Source organism: Cynocephalus volans, chromosome 1, assembly GCF_027409185.1.
Source record: "Cynocephalus volans isolate mCynVol1 chromosome 1, mCynVol1.pri, whole genome shotgun sequence".
Taxonomy (NCBI): Eukaryota; Metazoa; Chordata; class Mammalia; order Dermoptera; family Cynocephalidae; genus Cynocephalus; species Cynocephalus volans.
Window position 1 is genome coordinate 7,291,305 of NC_084460.1, and position 18,568 is coordinate 7,309,872.

At 52.4% G+C, this 18,568-nt stretch overlaps 1 protein-coding gene across 25 annotated transcripts in view; it reads right to left on the minus strand.

Moving 5' to 3' along the window:
- The window catches only part of MICAL3 (microtubule associated monooxygenase, calponin and LIM domain containing 3), a 181,888-nt gene that overhangs the window by 28,388 nt on the left and 134,932 nt on the right, over window positions 1-18,568 (minus strand). For 18 of the 25 annotated variants that reach the window (XR_010021420.1, XM_063076411.1, XM_063076357.1 and 15 more), the window contains 7 exons: window positions 17,047-17,242; window positions 10,422-10,660; window positions 6,606-6,746; window positions 5,426-5,491; window positions 1,758-1,871; window positions 804-950; window positions 231-313 (listed from right to left, as the gene is read on the minus strand). Coding sequence is in view for 24 of the 25 variants with exons in the window: in XM_063076411.1 (XP_062932481.1) it covers window positions 231-313; window positions 804-950; window positions 1,758-1,871; window positions 5,426-5,491; window positions 6,606-6,746; window positions 10,422-10,660; window positions 17,047-17,242 (986 nt within the window). In the remaining variant the exon portion in view is untranslated. The remainder of the gene's footprint in view (window positions 1-230; window positions 314-803; window positions 951-1,757; window positions 1,872-5,425; window positions 5,492-6,605; window positions 6,747-10,421; window positions 10,661-17,046; window positions 17,243-18,568) is intronic. The other 7 variants (XM_063076628.1, XM_063076457.1, XM_063076540.1 and 4 more) reach the window with 5 other exon arrangements.

Consider the following 18,568-nt stretch of genomic DNA (forward strand, 5'->3'; position numbering starts at 1 on the left):
CTGCCCCAACCCCATGAGGGGGGATCTAGGGTCCCCAGGCTGCACCTGCTACTAATGGCTACACTTAGCACAAGGAGAAAACATTTTTTAATGTTCCTCAGAGGAGGGTAGTAGGGTCCTTAACCTCCAGTCTTTGTGGGGTTCACACCACAGGCCCTCACACAGAGGAGTTACATCACCCCTCTGGGTCCCACTGACTCCATTTCCCACGGTGAGCCTCAAAACCTTACCTCTGCCGTGGGGCTGTGGACTGGAGTAGACAGAACAGCTGGTTCCTGAGGGGACCAGAGAGGACTGGAGACTTGGGCAGGATCTGAAAAGAATGGAGACAGGGACTTAACAAGAGGAAACCACCCTATTCACGCTAGGAGGACATTGTACCATTGGCTAGCATCTGCAGTGGTGGGAAGGAGGGCACAAGGTGGACCAAATAGCTCGTGCAACAATCCTATAGTCACTCCTCAGCTCTTGTGGAGACAGCAGTCCTCTCAGACACCAGGGATTCCTATCTCATGTCTCCTTGCAGCACCCTTGGCTGGCACCCTCATCAGCATGAGTCAGAGCCAACAGTCTTCATGTGTGTGATCTGTGTCCAAAGCTCTGAGATGTCCCTCTACCCTCTTATATCCCTAAATAACACAAGGAAAGGGGCTGCTGGCAGAGCTGGTTGCAGAGGCTGTGGCACAGGCAGGCTGGGGAGGCAAAGCATTGGAGGTGCCTCCAGACCCACGTCCTCTGCCACGCTGGTGCTCACATGGCTCTCCACAGCAATTCTGGAAGCTGTTTCTTCTGCCGAGACTCACCTCTCTCTTGTCGCTTTGGCAAGGCGAGTGGCTTTTCCTCCTCATTTCCCGATAGCCTCGGCTCTAGCTCCACTCCCGCCTCAGCCTGGTGCCGTGAGTGAGGCTCTGCTTCAGCATCTGATGGAGTGTCGTCAGACCACTGCTGATCTGGTGCAGGGAAGGGAGGACACAGAGCTGGCATGCACCCTGCATGAGGCCATGCCCCCTTCTGTCTCCTGCCGCCCTTGGAGAATGGCCCAGCCGGCTGGTCAAGCGCAGTGCAGTGCTCGAGGGCTAGACCAGCTCCGGTGTTGGAAGCCCCACCCCTGCCTGGGGACAGACCCTGCCTGCTGGTCCACCCAGCTTCAGAGCACACTGTCCTCTGCAGTGTGGTGGTATCACCAGAGCCTGTGGTGCTGTGCATTCTTTTTAAACACAGCAACAATGATGCAGGACAGGCCACAACAGAAAGAAACTGTGTGTACCTGTGGAGGCAGCCTTGCTCCGTGGACCTATCACTGGCCCTGACACAACACCCCAACCCCAAGGCTGAGGTCTGCACCTCAACAGTCCTGACTGGACTTCTCATTTCTCTCTAGCCTCACCTCCACCCCCGTTCCCCAATCAACCATACTCAGTTTCTAAAATGCCATCTTCTGTGTCCTGTGTCTAGCTTTCAGAGGGCACCTACTGGCTTACAGGCCTGTATAAAAACCCAGATTTGCTCAGCCTCTCAACCACAGCTGGGTGAACACAGGCCACCTCTAACGGTGGCTCTCAGGGGTGAGTGAAACGAGACACCATCAAGTTACTGGTGGAACAAGGAATGAACCAAGAGACGTAAGGGTGTCCTCTGAGCTCCTTGCTTTGGCTTTAAAGTACGTTGTCTGTATCATTCCTGATTTCCAGTCACTCTAGCCCTGTCCCCACTGGGGAACGGGCATTCACCAGGTAGTGAGGAGGTCGGGCTCGTACCATCATCCAGCTCAGCGCCAGTGTCCCCTGGGTCCCCCTCTTCCACTGCCTCGCCTTCTATCTCTGCCAGCTCCGAGTCGACGTCTTCTTTCAGGTCGTCCTCGTCTGATGGGACTGCAAAGTAGAAATATTCCAAGAAAGAAAGAAAAGGAAAGACAGGTGGACGGGTGGGAAACAGTGCTGCTTGTCTTGGGCTGCAGTGCAGAGGCCATGCGGAGAAGGGGGGACTGGGCCGCCTGGGAGTTCTCTAGAGCAGCGCGGCCGGGGAGGCCCTAGCCCCCAGCACAGCGGGGCAGCGCTTCTCGACTCTGATAGGCCCAACAGAAGGGGCAGAGCAGCTGAAGGCCCAGGCTTTGCCTTTTCCTCCAGAGGCTGCTGGAAGAGAGTCGTTTGGAAGGATGGAGGGGAAAGCTGCTTCTTCAGGCCCAGCAGGCACCCAGCTGAGAGTTCAGCAGGGGCTCGTGCCAGGCCTGAGAGGACTAACCACGTTCCACACATCCTCATGATAACATGACCAGAAGGACCACTTCTAACCCCTATCTTTCAGTGAGAAAACTGAGGTCCAGACGGTCTGGGTAATCTGCTCATGGTCACACTGCTCAGCCCAGCAGTGTTGTGTGAAGTGACACAGGACCACTGAGCAACAGGACTCTGATGGCCCCTCCCCTTGCAACTGGAAGAGGCTGCAGCTTCTTTGGGGATAATTTAGAGAAATACCCTTTTTAAGCACAGGGGGAGGGCCTGAGGGGATACGTAGAGCTCACTTTCTGGCCTCAAGAGTAGCCTCAAAACATACGAGCACCGATCAATTTCACTCCTCCTGAGGAGCAACCAGCTCCTGAACACAGCCCCTGACCAGCCTCTGCACACTCAGGACTCGCCCAACAGCTCAGAGCAAGCACCACAGTTAAGAAAGCAGCAAACACCGCTGAGGGGACGTGGAGAAACTTGTGTCACCTGAGACCCAGGCAGCCTTGGTCAGGTGTCCTGAGGGCTTCTTCCAGGGTTCTAAGCCCAGCCACCCTCAATCGTTCCTACAAGTTTTCATTTCAGGAAAAGGGGTCATGCTTTGATCTGCATACACCAGAGCCTGAGGACCAAAGCCCAAGGCAGGTGGGCAGCAGAGGCACTAGCTGTAGCGCAGCTGTGTGACAATGGGAGGGCAGGCCATTGGGCAGCTGGACCCCCACGGTGCATGTGTCCTTTCCATAGGTGAAATCATGATCTGCACCCCTGATGCCTTCAGGATGTGCACAAAGACAATGGCTCCAACAGAGTAGCCACCACCAAGGTTGATTGTCACGAAAATCATGGAAGTGACCACCCTGGGGGGAGAAAGGAACTGTGACTAGGAAGGGACACGTGGAAGATGCTGCGATGCTTTACCTCTTGACCTGGGTGGTAGTTACATGAGTTCTTGTTCCTTTAATAATTCCTTTAGCTGTGTACATAGCTTATTGTTTATGCACAGCTTGTAAGATGATGTTTCAAATACGGTTTTTGGAGAACTCTATGAGACAGGTTTGGAATAGAAAAGACAGACATCCGGGTCACAGGCAAAGGTGAGAGTTCCTAGACTGGCTGGCGAACAGGCAATGCCCCATTCCTCCTGAGACACCAGAGCAGCCCAATGCCGGGATGCCCCCTGTGATGATGGCATTTGCTGGGAAAAATACTGGGGAAGAATTACTTAATTATTTCCCCGGGTTAAACCTTTGTGTGAGAGCGCTACTTCTGCCACTGACAGCAGAGGGTTTGCCAGCACCAGGGAGTGGGGAATTCTGAGGCACAAACAAAACTCGCCAGAGCACTGCCCTCCTCTGTTGAGCTCTACATTTGGACTTCGAGTTCATCACTGCGCTACATCATTTCTGACAAGGCTGGTGGAACCAGAACGACCCAGTGGACAGGGTCCATTGTGCCTGACAGGTCGGCTTGAGAGATTCTGTCCGTGCCTGGGCACAGAGATGGTAACTCTACACTCTCGGCAAGTGAACTGGAGCGAGTGCAGAGGAGCCACCACACAGGACTCCCCGGTGAGGCCTGGCTCAGGTGCACCGCACTAGCCTGACCCAGTCCTGGTCCACGGTTCTTCATGTGATTCTCTTACTCAGACTTTCTACTAAGAAACACCAGCTGTAGAGCCAGAAGGGTAAGACATTTACACTCCTCGGGAATACCTTCAAAGGAATAAATGTCACAACATATCAAAAACAAACAAGTGAGGGCCGGCCCATGGCTCACTCAGGACAGTGTGGTGCTGATAACACCAAGGCCACAGGTTCAGATCCTATATAGGGATGGCCAGTATGTTCACTGGCTGAGTGTGGTGCTGACAACACCAAGCCAAGGGTTAAGATCCCCTTACCGGTCATCTTTAAAAAAACAAAACAAAACAAAAAACAAGTGAGAAATGTCAGCGCAGCAGCAGCAAATGTTGACAGAGACACAGCTCGAGGGATGGAACTGGGGATTAGATCCAGGTTAAAACGAGGCACGGCGTGCGAGCAGCTGCCACACTGTGATGAAAGCCAAGAGTCGCTGACAGACTTAGCTCTTGGGCTACTCCAGCTGCCAGCTGGGAAGTCCTGACACCTCAGCCTTGTCCCGCCATCCTGGGGACACACACTAACTACAATCATAAGCAGCAGCTTCTGTTCACAGAGCTAATGGCTTGGGGTCGGCTGCACTGGGCATCGGATGACATTCTCTCTCCTCATGGCCCTGGGGAGGTTCCAGCAAGTGTGCACCTACTTTTTCTGCTGCTGGCGAGGACAACAGGATGGTCTGCTGAAGATCTATGAGCTCCAGTCCTGCCCAACCCAGAAGGGACCGCTAGGACAGCGGTCCTCAGTTGGGAGCAATGCTGCCTTTCTTCAAGTGGTGACTGAGGATACGTGAGGGGCTCTGGCTGTCTCAATGGCTGGGCTGGGGATGGGGCTGTTACTGACATTCAGCCCCATGAAGGCCAAGGATGTTAAACATCCTGCAAAGTGTCCTGCCCAAAATGCCAGTGACCCCCTGGTTGAGAAACACGTTTCCAAAAACACTTAGGAAGGATAACTAAGGTTTTTCAACTATCTCTTGGGCTAAGTACTTAAACAGACATGCACACTTTAGTCTGGAGATCCAGCTGATGACACATCAGTTTGTACCCAGCCTGTCCTACCTTCAGCTGAATAGTGTACATCCATCCTCTGTTCTCTCCTCTTCACTGATAAGTTTTCCATAACCCCCTCCCCCAAACTTCTGACTTTCCTTCCTGACACTTTGGTAGGTTTGTGGAATACTATCTGATTCCTCTACTTTCCCACTGAATTTCTACCCAACTTAATTTCAATATCTTTAAACCTCAGTGCTAAAAAATGTTCCTTCAGCCCTGCCCTTTATCAGCAAAGTAAGCCTCAATTACTAAAAAACAAGTTTGTCTCTGTCTGTCTACACTGCTGACTGCTGCCTTCCTGACGTGCCTGGAGGGTGCAGGATGGCCCATGCAAGGACGGCCGCCTAAGGGAGGCATGCACGTGGCCCCACCCGCTCCTCTGCGCCCTTGCATGCACCAGCAACAGGGCCAGAGGTCTAGTGTTAAGGTACCAGTGAGCAGCTGAGAGACAGAGAGAGAGAAAGAGAGGTTACAGTGAAGGGTGAGAGACCAAACATCACCAGACTACCTCCGGAGACCGTCTCCAGCCAGGCCTGCACTGCTGCGCGGCGTATGGAGGGAAGATCAGGCACTGAATTTAAAACAGATGATAAACACAAAGTTACACAGCAATGAGCATTCCCAACGAGGAGAGCTGAGGTCATTCCTGAAGTCCCACATAGAAGAGAAACTGAGATGGTATCGCAAGACAGACGCCCGTCCGGCACCACCGAGGAGCAACAGTCCCACTGTCAGCCTACACGGTGGGTGTTCAGGATGAGAGAAGAGGAAATCCAAGGAAGCACCAGCATTGGCTCAGGGCTGCAGGGCCGTCCTGACTTGCAGGCCAGACCAAGGCCTCTCTCACCAAGTTCTGCAGAGCTGCTGGGCATTTACAGTAACGCAAAAGCCGTTACCAGAGCTTGCCTATAGGTGAAGACTTGGGGCTGGGGAGGATCAGATGTCCCATGAAATGCTATGCTCCATGCAGGCAGGAGCTGCCCTCTTTGTCACTCAGAGCTTGTAACAAGTGCTGAATGAAGTCATGAAGACAGAGCGCTGGAGGCAGGGCTGCTGACACCGAGGATCCATGTGTGGAAGATCCATGTGCTCAGGAGTACGACACGGCAGCCACCGCATCCCTCAACAGCCTTTTTTTTTTTTTTTTTTTTTAAATTGTTATTCCTTAAAAGAAGCCAGGAAAAGACACATCTCCATTCTACTGTGAAACACAGATCATCTCACCTAAAGCCTGGAGTTGGAAATTATGGTAGCTACTTTGGAGCCTCCTTGATATAAATCTCTTCTTAAAACTTTATTTCACTTCAAAATAGGCTCCCCACCATCCTGCCAATACACATTCACACCCAGACACGCCCCATGAGGAAAGCACCAGAATACTTCATAAAGTGGGGAAAGAGAAACCTTGCTTAGAAATAAGGGGGAAGGAAAGCAAATTCTTGGTGTTCCCAAGGTCAGGTTCATTTTTCTATTTTGCATCAATGGAGAAAGAGCCCAAAACCTCTTAATCCACAGAGAACTTTTCATATCCTCAAACGAAGGTCAAGGGCAATCGTCACGATTAATGTCAGGAAAACAAAACGTTCTGCTGGCTCATACTTTTGAGAAAACTGATGGGGCTGCCCTAATGGAAGGGCCTCTGTAGCAGCAGGAGGCACGCTGGGCCCTGGTCTGGAAGCGGTTACCTCTGGAGGCAGAGGACTCGGGGGTTGACGCCATCCTCTCCTGCTGCTCTGTCTCACGAATGTGTGTCCAGTGCACGTCAGCCTGGATCTCCAAGGGACCAGCTGGGTTTAAGACCTGCTCCAGCCGCTGGCTCCCAGCTACTGTACCAGGTTCAAGGGGTGGAGGAGATGATGGGGAGGAAGGAAGGAGAAAATAAACAGCCAAGGAAAGGAGGGGATGAAACACCACAGGAAAGAAAACAGAAAGAAAAGTTACAGTATTTACAGCATCAGTCCGATAAAGAGGTGACAATGGAGAACATGCACACACATGCACATGCATGCACACACACGACTTCTATTCATTTGATTAGATTTCGTCATTTCAAGCTTCACATGTGCTCTTGACCTCAATGAAGAGAAGAACCACACATTCCAATCCCAAATGCAGAAAGAACTTTCCCTTCTGATGCTCTTTTCATCCTAACCTGCATTTGAGGGACCCCCATGTCAAGTTGGAAAAAAAGAGCAGATTAAAACTGGCCTCTGAGGGGCCATCCCTCCAGGAGTCATGAGGAGTCAGCTGTCACCTGGCACAGTGTGAGACCCCCGGGTATGCACCATTCCTGCCCCTTCTGTGTGTCGCATGGCCTGCCAAGCTGATGGCTTCTTGGAGACAAGCCAAGTGATAAGGGAGAGGGGGATGGGACGGTGTCATTCTGTCATGAACCAGCTAGCAAACATGGGACAGAATGCACTTTGTTGGTGCTTTAGTTTATATCTTCTGCAGCTAGAGCTGCTGCTAGAGATAAACGTTCCCCTCTGTGATGGGCCTTGTGCTGTGTGCTGGCTCTGTGGCAGGGACACAGATATGGGGAGGAGATGGAGTCGGGGAGGCAGGGGCTGGGAGAGGAAGCACAGCTCTATCCTGTAAATGCCCAAGGCTCTGGTAGTTTGAGGTAGGATGGGACCAAGATCACCCTGCTTTTCCTGAGGTCAAAGCCTTTTCCTTAAAATTCTACCTTGTGTCCTGCTGATCCCCTCTGGACACAAGACCTTGTTTCTCAGCTTAATGAAAACGTACCAGTGGCCCTTTCAGATTATTCTTGCTGTCAGAGCCCAAGAACTCTGCATGCAGCCCCTGCCCTGTGGGTTCCCTCAAATTAGTGCCTGGACCATGCCATACAGTTGGGTTAAGATAAAGGGACAGGCAGCAACTTGGGGAAGGGGACATTATGGGAGGAAAGATGACTGTGCAGACATCAAGGTGCCACCTGACCTAAAGGACTCTGGGTTCCTGATGGAGCCAGCTTCCATCTGGGAGTGTATGTCACCTTTCCCTCAACAACCCAACTGGACAATCTGGTTTTGCTTCAGTCACTATAATGACAACATCTTCACTCCAAATGTTGAGGAATGTGACACGGGCAAAAAGTACCAATAAGACCACCACACTCCGCTGCATGTGGGTCATCAGCCTCTCACACATGCCTTACTAGGCCTGCTGGTCTCTACAGATTCACAGACTTTTTCCAAGATCAATTAGCCTTTATGGTGCTGGACAGGGCTGAACCACAGCAAGACACCAACCCTGCATGTCTGAAGACTGAGGAACGTAAGTCAGAGAGAAAGCCTTGCTCTACCTCCCAAGCAACAAAGGGAAGAGAGTGCTTGTTCTCCCTGAGCAAAGTTCTGCTCCTGTTAATACAACAGCGTGAAGCCAGCATTTCACCCTTCCTCAGAAATGTTAAAGGCTCCTGTAGCAGTGATCCGGGGATGTCTGCCTTAGAGAAGCTGAGTCTTAACTGGATGAGGGGGACTTGCCGCACAATGTCCAGGGCACAGATAGGGCCACACTCCAAAAGACTGCCTCTGGAGTCTCCCAAGGCTCACCTGCTGCTCTGCATACAGCTGTCTGTCTAGGGGTGGGTGCCCAGCTAGACACATGCAAAGGCTCTCAGCACAGCTCCAGAAAACACAGATCCTTTCACATGGGACCAGCTCCTGAAGGCAAATTCTACCCTGGATGCTAGGGAGCCAGGGTACAGTGGGCGAAGGGCAGAGCATGTGACCTTCCATGTACCCGGGTCTTGTTCTTTTGAGAAAGGCCAGAGCCCCTGGCAGGGCAGGTACCTGTCCTGGGACAGTACCCCCCATCTACAACAGGGGGAGCCAGATGCCTATGCAGCATCAAGAATCCCGCAGGGGGACAGAGAGAAAGGGGTATGGACGGAGGGAAGAGCTACCTCCAGCTGCAAGGCAGCAGCATGCTGCCACCGCCCCACAGGCTTCGAGATCTGCTGCCCACAAGACACACACTCTCCAGACAGGAATGCCAACACAGGCCCCATGTGGGAGCACCCAGAGTTAGGCCGAACTTGTGGGTATGTGTTTCTTAGTTAAAGCCTGCTCCTTACAGGTTTGGTCTGGACCTTAGGTCCAAATCAAGGAAATTAAGTCTGCCTGAGGGAAAGCTGGGCTAAAACCTCCTAAGCAGGGAACAAGTTGACCCTGAGCTGTGTCAGGGTTAGAAGCCACTAAGCGTTAACCATCAGATGGAGGTCATGATATCTGGAGGGACAAAAACTAAACATCTCTCCCCTGGTGAGCCGTGGCCGTGATCACCCCAGCTAGCAGGGGCGTGGGCAGCTCTGGACAGCACGGCTCTGCAGGCACAGCCTCCTTCCTGCACAGACCTTACTCATCTCTCCCAAAGCGGACTGAGCACAGAGTGGCAGGCCATTCAGCGCTGCCCATGGGTGCTGCCTGCCTACAGGGGACGGGGAGAGGAGGCCTTGGCCCTGTGTACCCCATCCCTGTGCCCACCTCATTGGGACAGTGCTGCGAGCCGTGCAGCTCTTGGCTGCTCAGGAACTTCAGCCGCATCAGAGAGGGGCTCCTCATTTGGCCAGCACTCTGGCCTTGCTGTGCCAGAGAAAACAGACCCTGGACTGGGCTGGGCAGCAAGCACACCGGATTCCAGGAAAAGCGGAGATGAGCACCATGAGCAGTAGGGCAGAGTGCCAACTCCCCCGGGCCCGGGGCTGCCCAGAATTTAATCTGCTCCTCTGACCAACGGCAGGAGGAACTGGTGCTTGGAAATTAAAAGGCCCTTGTCCTTCCCATTCATTTCATGCCGCGGGAGAGAGAGCACAGCCCATCTGCAGGGGAATCAGGACCCCATCGGCCCTGGTTCCTTCCTCACCACCCACCAGACTTCTGAGCAACCAGGAGAGGGAAAGAATGACCCTCTTTCTCCATAGGCAAGAAGCCACCAGCAAGTTCTTCCTCAGATAGAGCTAGGGACAGGAACTGAGCTGAAAAATCTCAAGTCCAAGGAGAGAGAGTATTTAAGAGCCACCCAGAGTGACTGAAACCGAAGCTAAGCTGCTCCTTCTCTGGACACCGGCCCAAGTACATCAGCCTGCAGGTCGCCAACTGAACCCCATCCAGTGGGTGCCTCAGCTCACAGCAGCCTCCAACACCCCAGACTAGGAATCAGGGAATCCTCTAGAAACTAAATTCCGTTTTCTTATTAAAATGTTTCTTTAACTGAACCTAAAGGAAAAAAAGAGAGAAAATGGGCAGGCGAAGAGAACGTGCACCTGACATGGATGAAGTCCTTGGACCGCCCTCTGCCTCCCCTTCCCATTTTTAATAAGAATGTGTACGAGGGACATGATGTCAGGTGTCCTCGCCTCTGCCTCGTACCTGAGGTCAGGGAGAGGCAGGAAGGATCGTCCTGGGTCTGTGGGAGGTGAGTCTGTCACCCTCACGCACGGGACCCTGGCCTCATGGGGGACAGGTCAGGCTTAGGAGCAGAGATGTTTCCCTGACCTTCGCTGGACTCCTCCTCCTCGTCCTCATCCTCGTAGTCGTCCTCGTAGTCGTCCTCTTCCTCCTCCTCATCCCCGGGCTCGAAGCTTGTCAAGGCCTCTAGCTCCTCCCCACTCTTCCCCTGCAGAAGAGCGTGGATCCTCACGGCCTCCTTCCAAGGAACACCACCCAGGTCAGAGGTGGGCAGCCGAGGCTCATCCTGCTCCTCCTCCTCCTCCTCCATCTCAGACTCGGAACTGCTGAGGAGAGGAACACACACCCACAGTGAGGAACGACAAAGCCCGAGAAGGGGAAGGTTGAGAGCCACAGCCAGAGACCGTAAGTCCCAGGCAAGGCACCTGCTGAGCAGGAGGGGAGAGAGGGACGCAACAGAAGGGACGGAAAGAGTGGCCACCAGGGCAGGACGAAACGCATGCCCACGTGAGCCAACGCCCCGTGGGGTGTGGTGCTTTGACTCAGCAAATGCCAGGGTCACTGAGTGGTCTCACGGAGGCCTCAAGGGCACGAATGGGGGCAGTGGACTCGTTCTGATCCAAGCACAGGACCTGGGAATGGAGAGTGGAGAGAGTCCTCTTCCCTCCTGTTGCACGCCACAGTGTGGCCCGCACAGAGGAGGAGGCTGGCAGTCAAGGCGCATACCCGGTGGGACTGCGGTAAGGCCACAGGCTCAGTTTCACGGTGTTCCCCAAGAGCCCTGATGTGCCAAGCCCTGGCCGGCCACTGGGGGGAGCATGCGGGCAGCAAGTACAGTGGGCAGCAAGCACCCGCTCACTGCAAAGTTACGGCAGACTCTGTAGAAACTGGGGAGGTGGAGATAAGCCCAGCCTTGGCATCCGTCCCTCTGGACAAGCAGCAGCATTACCCACAGCAAAGGTGACACAGAAAAGCCCCTCACTTTCAAGGGGAGCTAAGATGCAAACGTGTCCTGAGGAGGTGAGGGAGACTGTACCTGCAGGGCACGGTGGGCTGGGCGGAGGTGGTTCAAGTGGCACGTGGAAGAATCTGGCCGTGTAAAGTGTGGCCTCTGGACTTTGACAGTTTTCATTCCCCTTTACTGGCGCTATTTTTGCCTTCACATTTTCATTGGTTACTTTCCCACTAATGAACAACAATGTGCACCCCAGTGCATGTTATTTAATACCATTCAAACATGAAACAAGGACGGGGACACTTCTAGGCCGCCTTGATGCTTTGGTGGGCAGAGGGAAGGCCACCTCATCCCTCCTTCATGGTGGAGGGTGCCCGGTGGCTTGTTCAAGGCTGTCCCGGCACCGGCGAGCAGGATGAAGCTGCTCTGAGGCAGAGAGGGGCCTCAGTGTGGCCCTGTCCTTGCTCCGTGCCACATCATAAGGATGGCTGCATGGGCCTAATGTGGGCAACGGATAAATACCTTGTGACAAGAACAACGAGGCCCCACATACAGCTATAGTGCCTCCTGGGCTAGTTTTAGGACAGCTCAAGGCTGTGGGAGCATAGCACGTGAGGCACGGAGCACAGAAAGGAGAGCAGAAAGGTCAACCCGTGCCTCTCTCCATGAGCTACAAGCTCAGCCCATCCCTGAGGCCTTGCTACTTGCTTCTGCAGACCTAAGACACACAAATAGCCTCCCTGTTTTTCTGAAGCACAGAGAAACCTGGCAGGTGTTGTGAACTGTTCCCTTCCAGGCTATCATTTTCACAGGACCTTGGGTCTCTGGGTCTGGCCAGGGCCTTACCTCATGCAAGATTCGTGGTGTGAATTCGCAAGGCTCATTCGACCTTTCCTGGTTGCTCCCACACCTGCACCTCTGGGTCTGGCCTTCTGTGAGGCTAGGGGAAGGTGCACAAGGCGGAGACCCCCTTGCACTAACCCAGTGGGAACTTTTTAAGTGGAGAGAATCCTTATATACACCAAAAAAAATGCAACACAGACAACCAACGTCTCCTTCCCTCTGGGAGAGGAGGGTGACTTCTCAGAACACAGCCTCTCAGGAAAGAGGGGGCCAGAAAGCTGGTCACCACAGTCGCCCTCCCCTCATGGCAGGTGTCCATGTGTGCAATGGTAATAGCACGCTGTCCCATCAGGCTGTGTGATCTGCTTGCCTCCCTGGCCTGGGTCTGCTCTGCTTGCTGGGGTCCTACCACAGGATCCAGCATGGCCAAGACGTGCAGGAATGTACCAGGGACCACAAACAGACCAGGGCAGGCTGCCCCTAACGTCAAAGGTGTCAGAGATGACACTTCCCCCCTGGTGAAGCCTCCATCAGAAGGAGCTGATGCTTCTAGTTAGAAGAACATCTAGCAGAAGTCCTCCCTGCAACAATTTACACCCCATGACTCATCCCAAAACCCCTCCCTGGATTTTCCCTTGGGTGTCTTCTTACTGGAGCACTGCTAGGGCCTGGCAGGAGGAAACAAAGCCAATAGGCATATGAATTAGAATCTAGAAAGACAAGGTATGCTCGGCTTAAATAAGCCAAGCAGAGGTTCCACTGCGTCAGGAACGGCAGTCCCAAGGATGACAATGATCAGCAGTAATTGCTGTGCTGCACAAGGCACATCTGCAGAGCTCACCTCACATACAACCACTCCAGGGCACAGCTGGTATTTTTCCCATTTTTTAGAAACTAGGAAACTGAAGGCTAAGAAGCCCAATTGCTTGTGTGAGGAGAAGTCAGGACTCCCAGCAATGTCCATGCCATGCCAGGCTGCACCCGCCTGGCTGGGTCTCCAAAAACCCACTAGCAGCTGCCAGGGTGGCAAGCCCAGGAGGAAGGTAGAGATCAAGCTCAGAAACCTTAAAAAGTGGAGGCCAGAATTCAGGCCCTGCCACCCAGGAGGCAGCCTGGGCGATTTTCAAAGGGAAATGTGGAATCACAGCTTTCACTTTTAAATTGACCCTCTCCTAATCTCAGACAGAGTTGGTGCAACTGTCCGTCCAGCTCAGCCATGCCCCTATATCCCATCCACCCTGACATCCACGCAAACAGGCTACTGCTAAGCAGACTGCTAGAGAAGATGTACATTGTCCAGCAATCTTTACAAAGCAGACATTTAATCCATGCTAAAATCTGCATCCTGCTCAGCAATGGCTCACGTTGCTGCCTGTGCTGAAAAGCAGGACAGAGAGAAACAGGTGGGCAAACCCATTTATTCATGGTTGGCCTTGAGGGAGGGGCTTTTCCTTGTGGTGTTATTCTGACAGAGGGCAAGGGCCATTTGGGCTAGCCTGCCATCGACTCTGGGGAGCCCCTGTAACCTTGGCTGCCCACCTAGAAAAAGCACCTGTCTGCTCCGGCCTCTCCGATGTGCTCCTCAGAGCCATGAATCTTACCAATTTTACAACACTGAAGAGCTCCAGCAGACAGCACTGTATGAGGCCTCTTCATTGCCTGGGACAAATTCTTCGGTTCATGGAAAAACAATACTAAAATCACAAAGCCAATTCTGCCTTGTCTTTGGCCACTCAGTCTTTCCATAGAAAAAGTGCTATTTCCATAGTCCCCTCCAGAAGACGGGCCCTACCTCGCTTGCAAGGAAGGGTCCTGGAGCTGACTAAGCCTAGGTCAGGAACCTATGAAAAGGTTTAGGACTTACAGGGCTTATGTCAACTAAACTATGAATCAGGTGATGAGAATCACCTAGGTTGTCTGTTAAAAACAGACATTCCTGGCCTCCAGCTCAAACCCACAGAATTAGATACTCAAGGGAGGGGTCCAGTACTTACATTTTACCAAGTGTTCCAGGTGGTATTTATCATCAGGGAAATTTGGAAAACAGAGCGGAGATAATCAAAGTGCGGTCTCTGGACCACAGCATCACCTGGGAACTTATCAGAGATAAAAATTCTTGAGCTTTACCCCAGACCAGCTGAATCTGAAACAGCACAGCAATTGGGTTTTCACAAGCCCACCGCATGACCCTGAGGCATGGAACACTGGGATACCAATGCCCTGGGACAATGCTAAACCCAATTTCTGGCACTTAACCCACCTGTTTAAGGAAACCAATAAAGGCTGAGTATCCCTTATCCAAATGCTTGGGAACAGGAGTGTTTTGGATTTCAGATTCTGGAATATTTATATCATACTTACTGGTTGAGCATCCTTAATCCAAAAATATGAAATCCAAAATGCTCCAAAATCTGAAACTTTTTGAGCTCTGACATGACAGTCAAAGGAAATGCTCATTGAACATTCAGGATTTCAGATTTTTGCATTAGGGATGCTCAGCCTGTATCAGAATCCCTCCCAGTGTGGGGTCCCTGTGCGTGCTTAGAGCTGCGGGGTAATATGGTGATAACGACAGCATTGCTGGCACTGACTCAGCGCTCACTAGGTGTCAGGCCCTGTGCCAGTTGTTTTATTTGATTTAATCCTCATAACAAAAGGTACAGTGTCCTTTGCAGATGAGTGAGGCACAGAGAGGTTAAGTAACTGGCTAACAGCTGGTAGATGGCTGAGCTGGGTTTCATGTCCAGATCTGCTGGACTCCAAAGTCATGTTCTGAAACATCACACTATACTGCTTCCTGCAGCAGGTGATATGTTAAGAGTTCTCTGGGTTGGACTGGTAAACTCCTTAAAACTATGTCATTCCTCATCTTCAGGTCTAACATCTTATCAAAGAAGGAGTGAGCGCTGACAGCCCCCCTCACTCTCTCCTTGGTGCTGTAAAGATGGAAAAAACACACGTCCATTTTATGCACCTTATTTCTTGGGGAAATAAGATAAAATCTGTATCTCCTTTCTCTGGGCTCTTCATTTTTAAGAGACCATTTTTCACTCTGCATAGCATCTAATGCTAGGTTTTTTGTTTTTTTAACTTGAATCTAAGTACGGTGGGGGCATTTGCGGCACTGGATCGAGGGTGACTGATTCCATGCTCTTCTGTGCTGACCTTCCTAGACATGCTGCTGTAAAGCCATGGTGCATCCTTCCCGGGCTGCCTTTGCTACCTTATGTGACCTTGCTGCCCAGGTTATGAATTACAGAGGAGAAAAAACTACACTGCAGGCAAGTGGCACTGACAACATTCACCCCGAGTTCAAGTCATCAGCTCTGTGAGACACAGAGGATCTCTCACCCCCATGGCGGGCTCTCCTCACCCGAGTGCAGCAGGGAGCATGGCGTCTGCATGGGTGCTCTGGCTAGAGATGCAGTTATGTGACTAGTGACGGCTTCAGAACTGCAGGTTCCAAGGGGTAGGCTGCCCTGGAATGCCTGGAAGAGCTGTGTGTGGGGACAGCCCCAGAAGTGGACAGCCAGAACATGCCTGATACCAGGGCTGAGGTGGTGGGAAGTAGCTCTGCTCTGCAAACGCCCTCTGAAAGACACTCCTGACCTTAAACAAATGCTCTGTTTTCTTTATCCGCATACATTCCCTTAATCATGGCTAGATAAAAGTGCTTAGCGTGTACTTCATATGCTCTCGAATGTCAACCCAAAGCCTCCGCCCATCCGGGGTTGCAGCAAGTGCTCCTGCCCTGAAGCCTGCAGGAGGGCCCATCCTATGCTGGCTTTGCCCCTCCTTTTTATCTTCATAAATTTCTGCTGAGCACTGGGAGCCTTCCCTGCTGACGATGTATGCATGCGAGTACAGGGCAGCAGGCACAAGAGGCCTGCAGGGCCGGCGGGTCCCGCACAGGCATCGCTCAGGTACACAAGATGAGCATACTGGGACTGGCTAAGCATGAAACCACTTGCTGCTGTATGTGACCCCCGGGACAAACATCCTCTGCCCCTCTCTTTACCCACAGGAGGAAAAAGAAACCCGGAGAGTAAGGTGGCTTCCCCAAGCTGGCGTAGTGAGCTGGCAGCTGGGTCACCCCTGGCTGCAGCCCCAGTGCTCCTCCACCAGACCCTGACCCCCAGCAGTGCACTGCTGTGGGGCCGCTTTCTCCCCACATGGAAGTCTTTTCCCTACAGTGAATCTGTGAACAGCAACTGAGGGCAGAACCTGTGACTTGTTATTTTTTCGCTACCTTTTCAATGATTAACCCTGTGCTACAGGCATGGCAGGTGTTCAACACACACTTATTGAACATCTGAATTAAGTCACTGGGTGGGATCGTTACTGCTAATGAGATGGAGAGATGAGGGAGAATGGATCACAGGGCAGCAGGGAAACAAGAAAGAATCCCAGGCTTGGACCCAAAAGCTTGAATCTCAATCTTAGCTCTTGTCTGAGTCACCATCTGTTTCCTGACCTACAAGGTGACAAAATGCATGTTCTGTCTACTTTACAGGGTTCCTGAGAGGTGGTGGATACGTAGTCCTTTGTGCATGGTCCAGCACATGCAAAGTAACCCATAGGCGCTTACCTGTGCCAAGTGCTGTTTTAAACACTTTATACACATCAGCTCATTTAACCCTCACACCAATTCTGTGCAGGAGATACTAATATTACCTCTATTTCACAGATAAGAAAACTGAGGCATACGGAGGTTACATAACCTGCCTAGGGTCACACAGCTGGTAAATGCAAGAGTCAAGATTCAAAGCCAGCCAAATCTGAGTCTGGCTCAGATTCCATGCTGCTGACAAGCTGCTGTGCTGTCCTGAGGTGAGGCAGGACATTCATCTGGAGGAGCTCGTGTGGCCATTGCCCTAGGGAGGAGGGGCAGGGCAGGCCACGGGCACGGCTGACCTGCTGGCTACGTCCTCTTCTGCGCCCTTGTCCAGCACACTGCTCAGGTTGTGCTCTGCCTGCGTCTCCTCGGGCACCTCCTCCAGCTCCTCTGCCTGCTTCAGCGACAGGCGGTAGTTCTCCAGCTCGATCCTCTCAGGAGTGCCCCTTGGCCTCTTGGCAGTGCTGGGCTCCTCCAGGCCATTCACACCTGAACCTGCAAGACAAGCAAGAAGCAACGTCCTGATGACAAAGGACAGAAACTGTACACAGGCCACGAGGACAGAGGCGGCGCCCGAGGAAGCCTCCATTCATCCAAGCAGCCGCCGTTCACTGCAGTGAGGTCAGGGCGGCCTCCACGGAGGCAGACCAAGGGCATATTGAAAGTCAAAGAGGCCATGGCTTTGTGAAGGCCGGGAAAGGAGCCTGGTGTGAGTGGCAGTTCCCTAAGCGGGAGAAGCAGACTCCTGCCACGTCTGCTCCTACAGTTGGGTGAGCTCACGCGCCCTGAGGTAGCTCTTCTCACTGCCTAGGAAGAAAGCGCCTCTAATGGAGAAGCCACTGCGGAGCAAATCTTGCAGCACCCCCACCCGCCAATCCAGGACCCCGTGAGGCATGCGGGCTGGCTGTGTCACTGCCTCGCTGCTCAGCGGAGGCTCTGGGCCAGGCCTGAGTGCGGGGTTGAGGTGGGGCCCTACATCTTGTGACGGAAAAGCACACTTCCCCCTTGGTGAATGACCAGCCGTCTGTGGGGTGACACTTAGAAACACGGGGGTACCTGTTCCCAGCATCCTTTTATCCAGTGGCCTCGGCATCACTGAGCAGCTCTGCCTGTCAGTGACTATACTGCGGGTCACAAAGTGGCGATTTTAAAAATCCTGCCATTTACTCCACTATGATTCTTTTGTTAAAAAAAAAAGCACATTTCCCATTTTTCTTTATATTTTCAAGTATCACTATGGACTCATGGATGTTTAAAAATTAAATACTGTACTTGACTATTATGTCTCTTTATTCTCCCTTTATCTGGAAGAGTTCCCTGTCTCTGTCGCTGTCATCATCACCTTTTTGATGTTCCTTAGTGCCCTGTGTTGGTCAGAGGTGGCCTCCCATTGTTCTTCAGTGTGTCCGCTGTCATATGATGGAACACACATGTGCAGAGTCAGACAAATCCAGATCAGACGCCCGACTCAACAGTGGCTCGCTAGAGAATCTCAGGAAAATGATGTAGCTACACAGAGCACGTTTCCTGATCTATACATGAGGCCTATATCCATCTCCCGGGATCATGATAAGTGCTGAGTGACACGCACACGAGTGGAGGGGCGTGTGCTTTGTCCCACATCTGCCACCCGCCTTCCCCTTTCACAGAAGCCTCGCACACATTTGCAGTATTCAGCAGACATCCAGTAACAGTTGCACCACCAATTTGTGTGCATTCCTGCACGGGCAAGTTGTGTCCATTCGCTTTGAATTGTAAACAAGTTATTTGACAAAGAAAGATGGGAGGGGGGCGGCCTGAGCCAAGGCACAGTGACACACA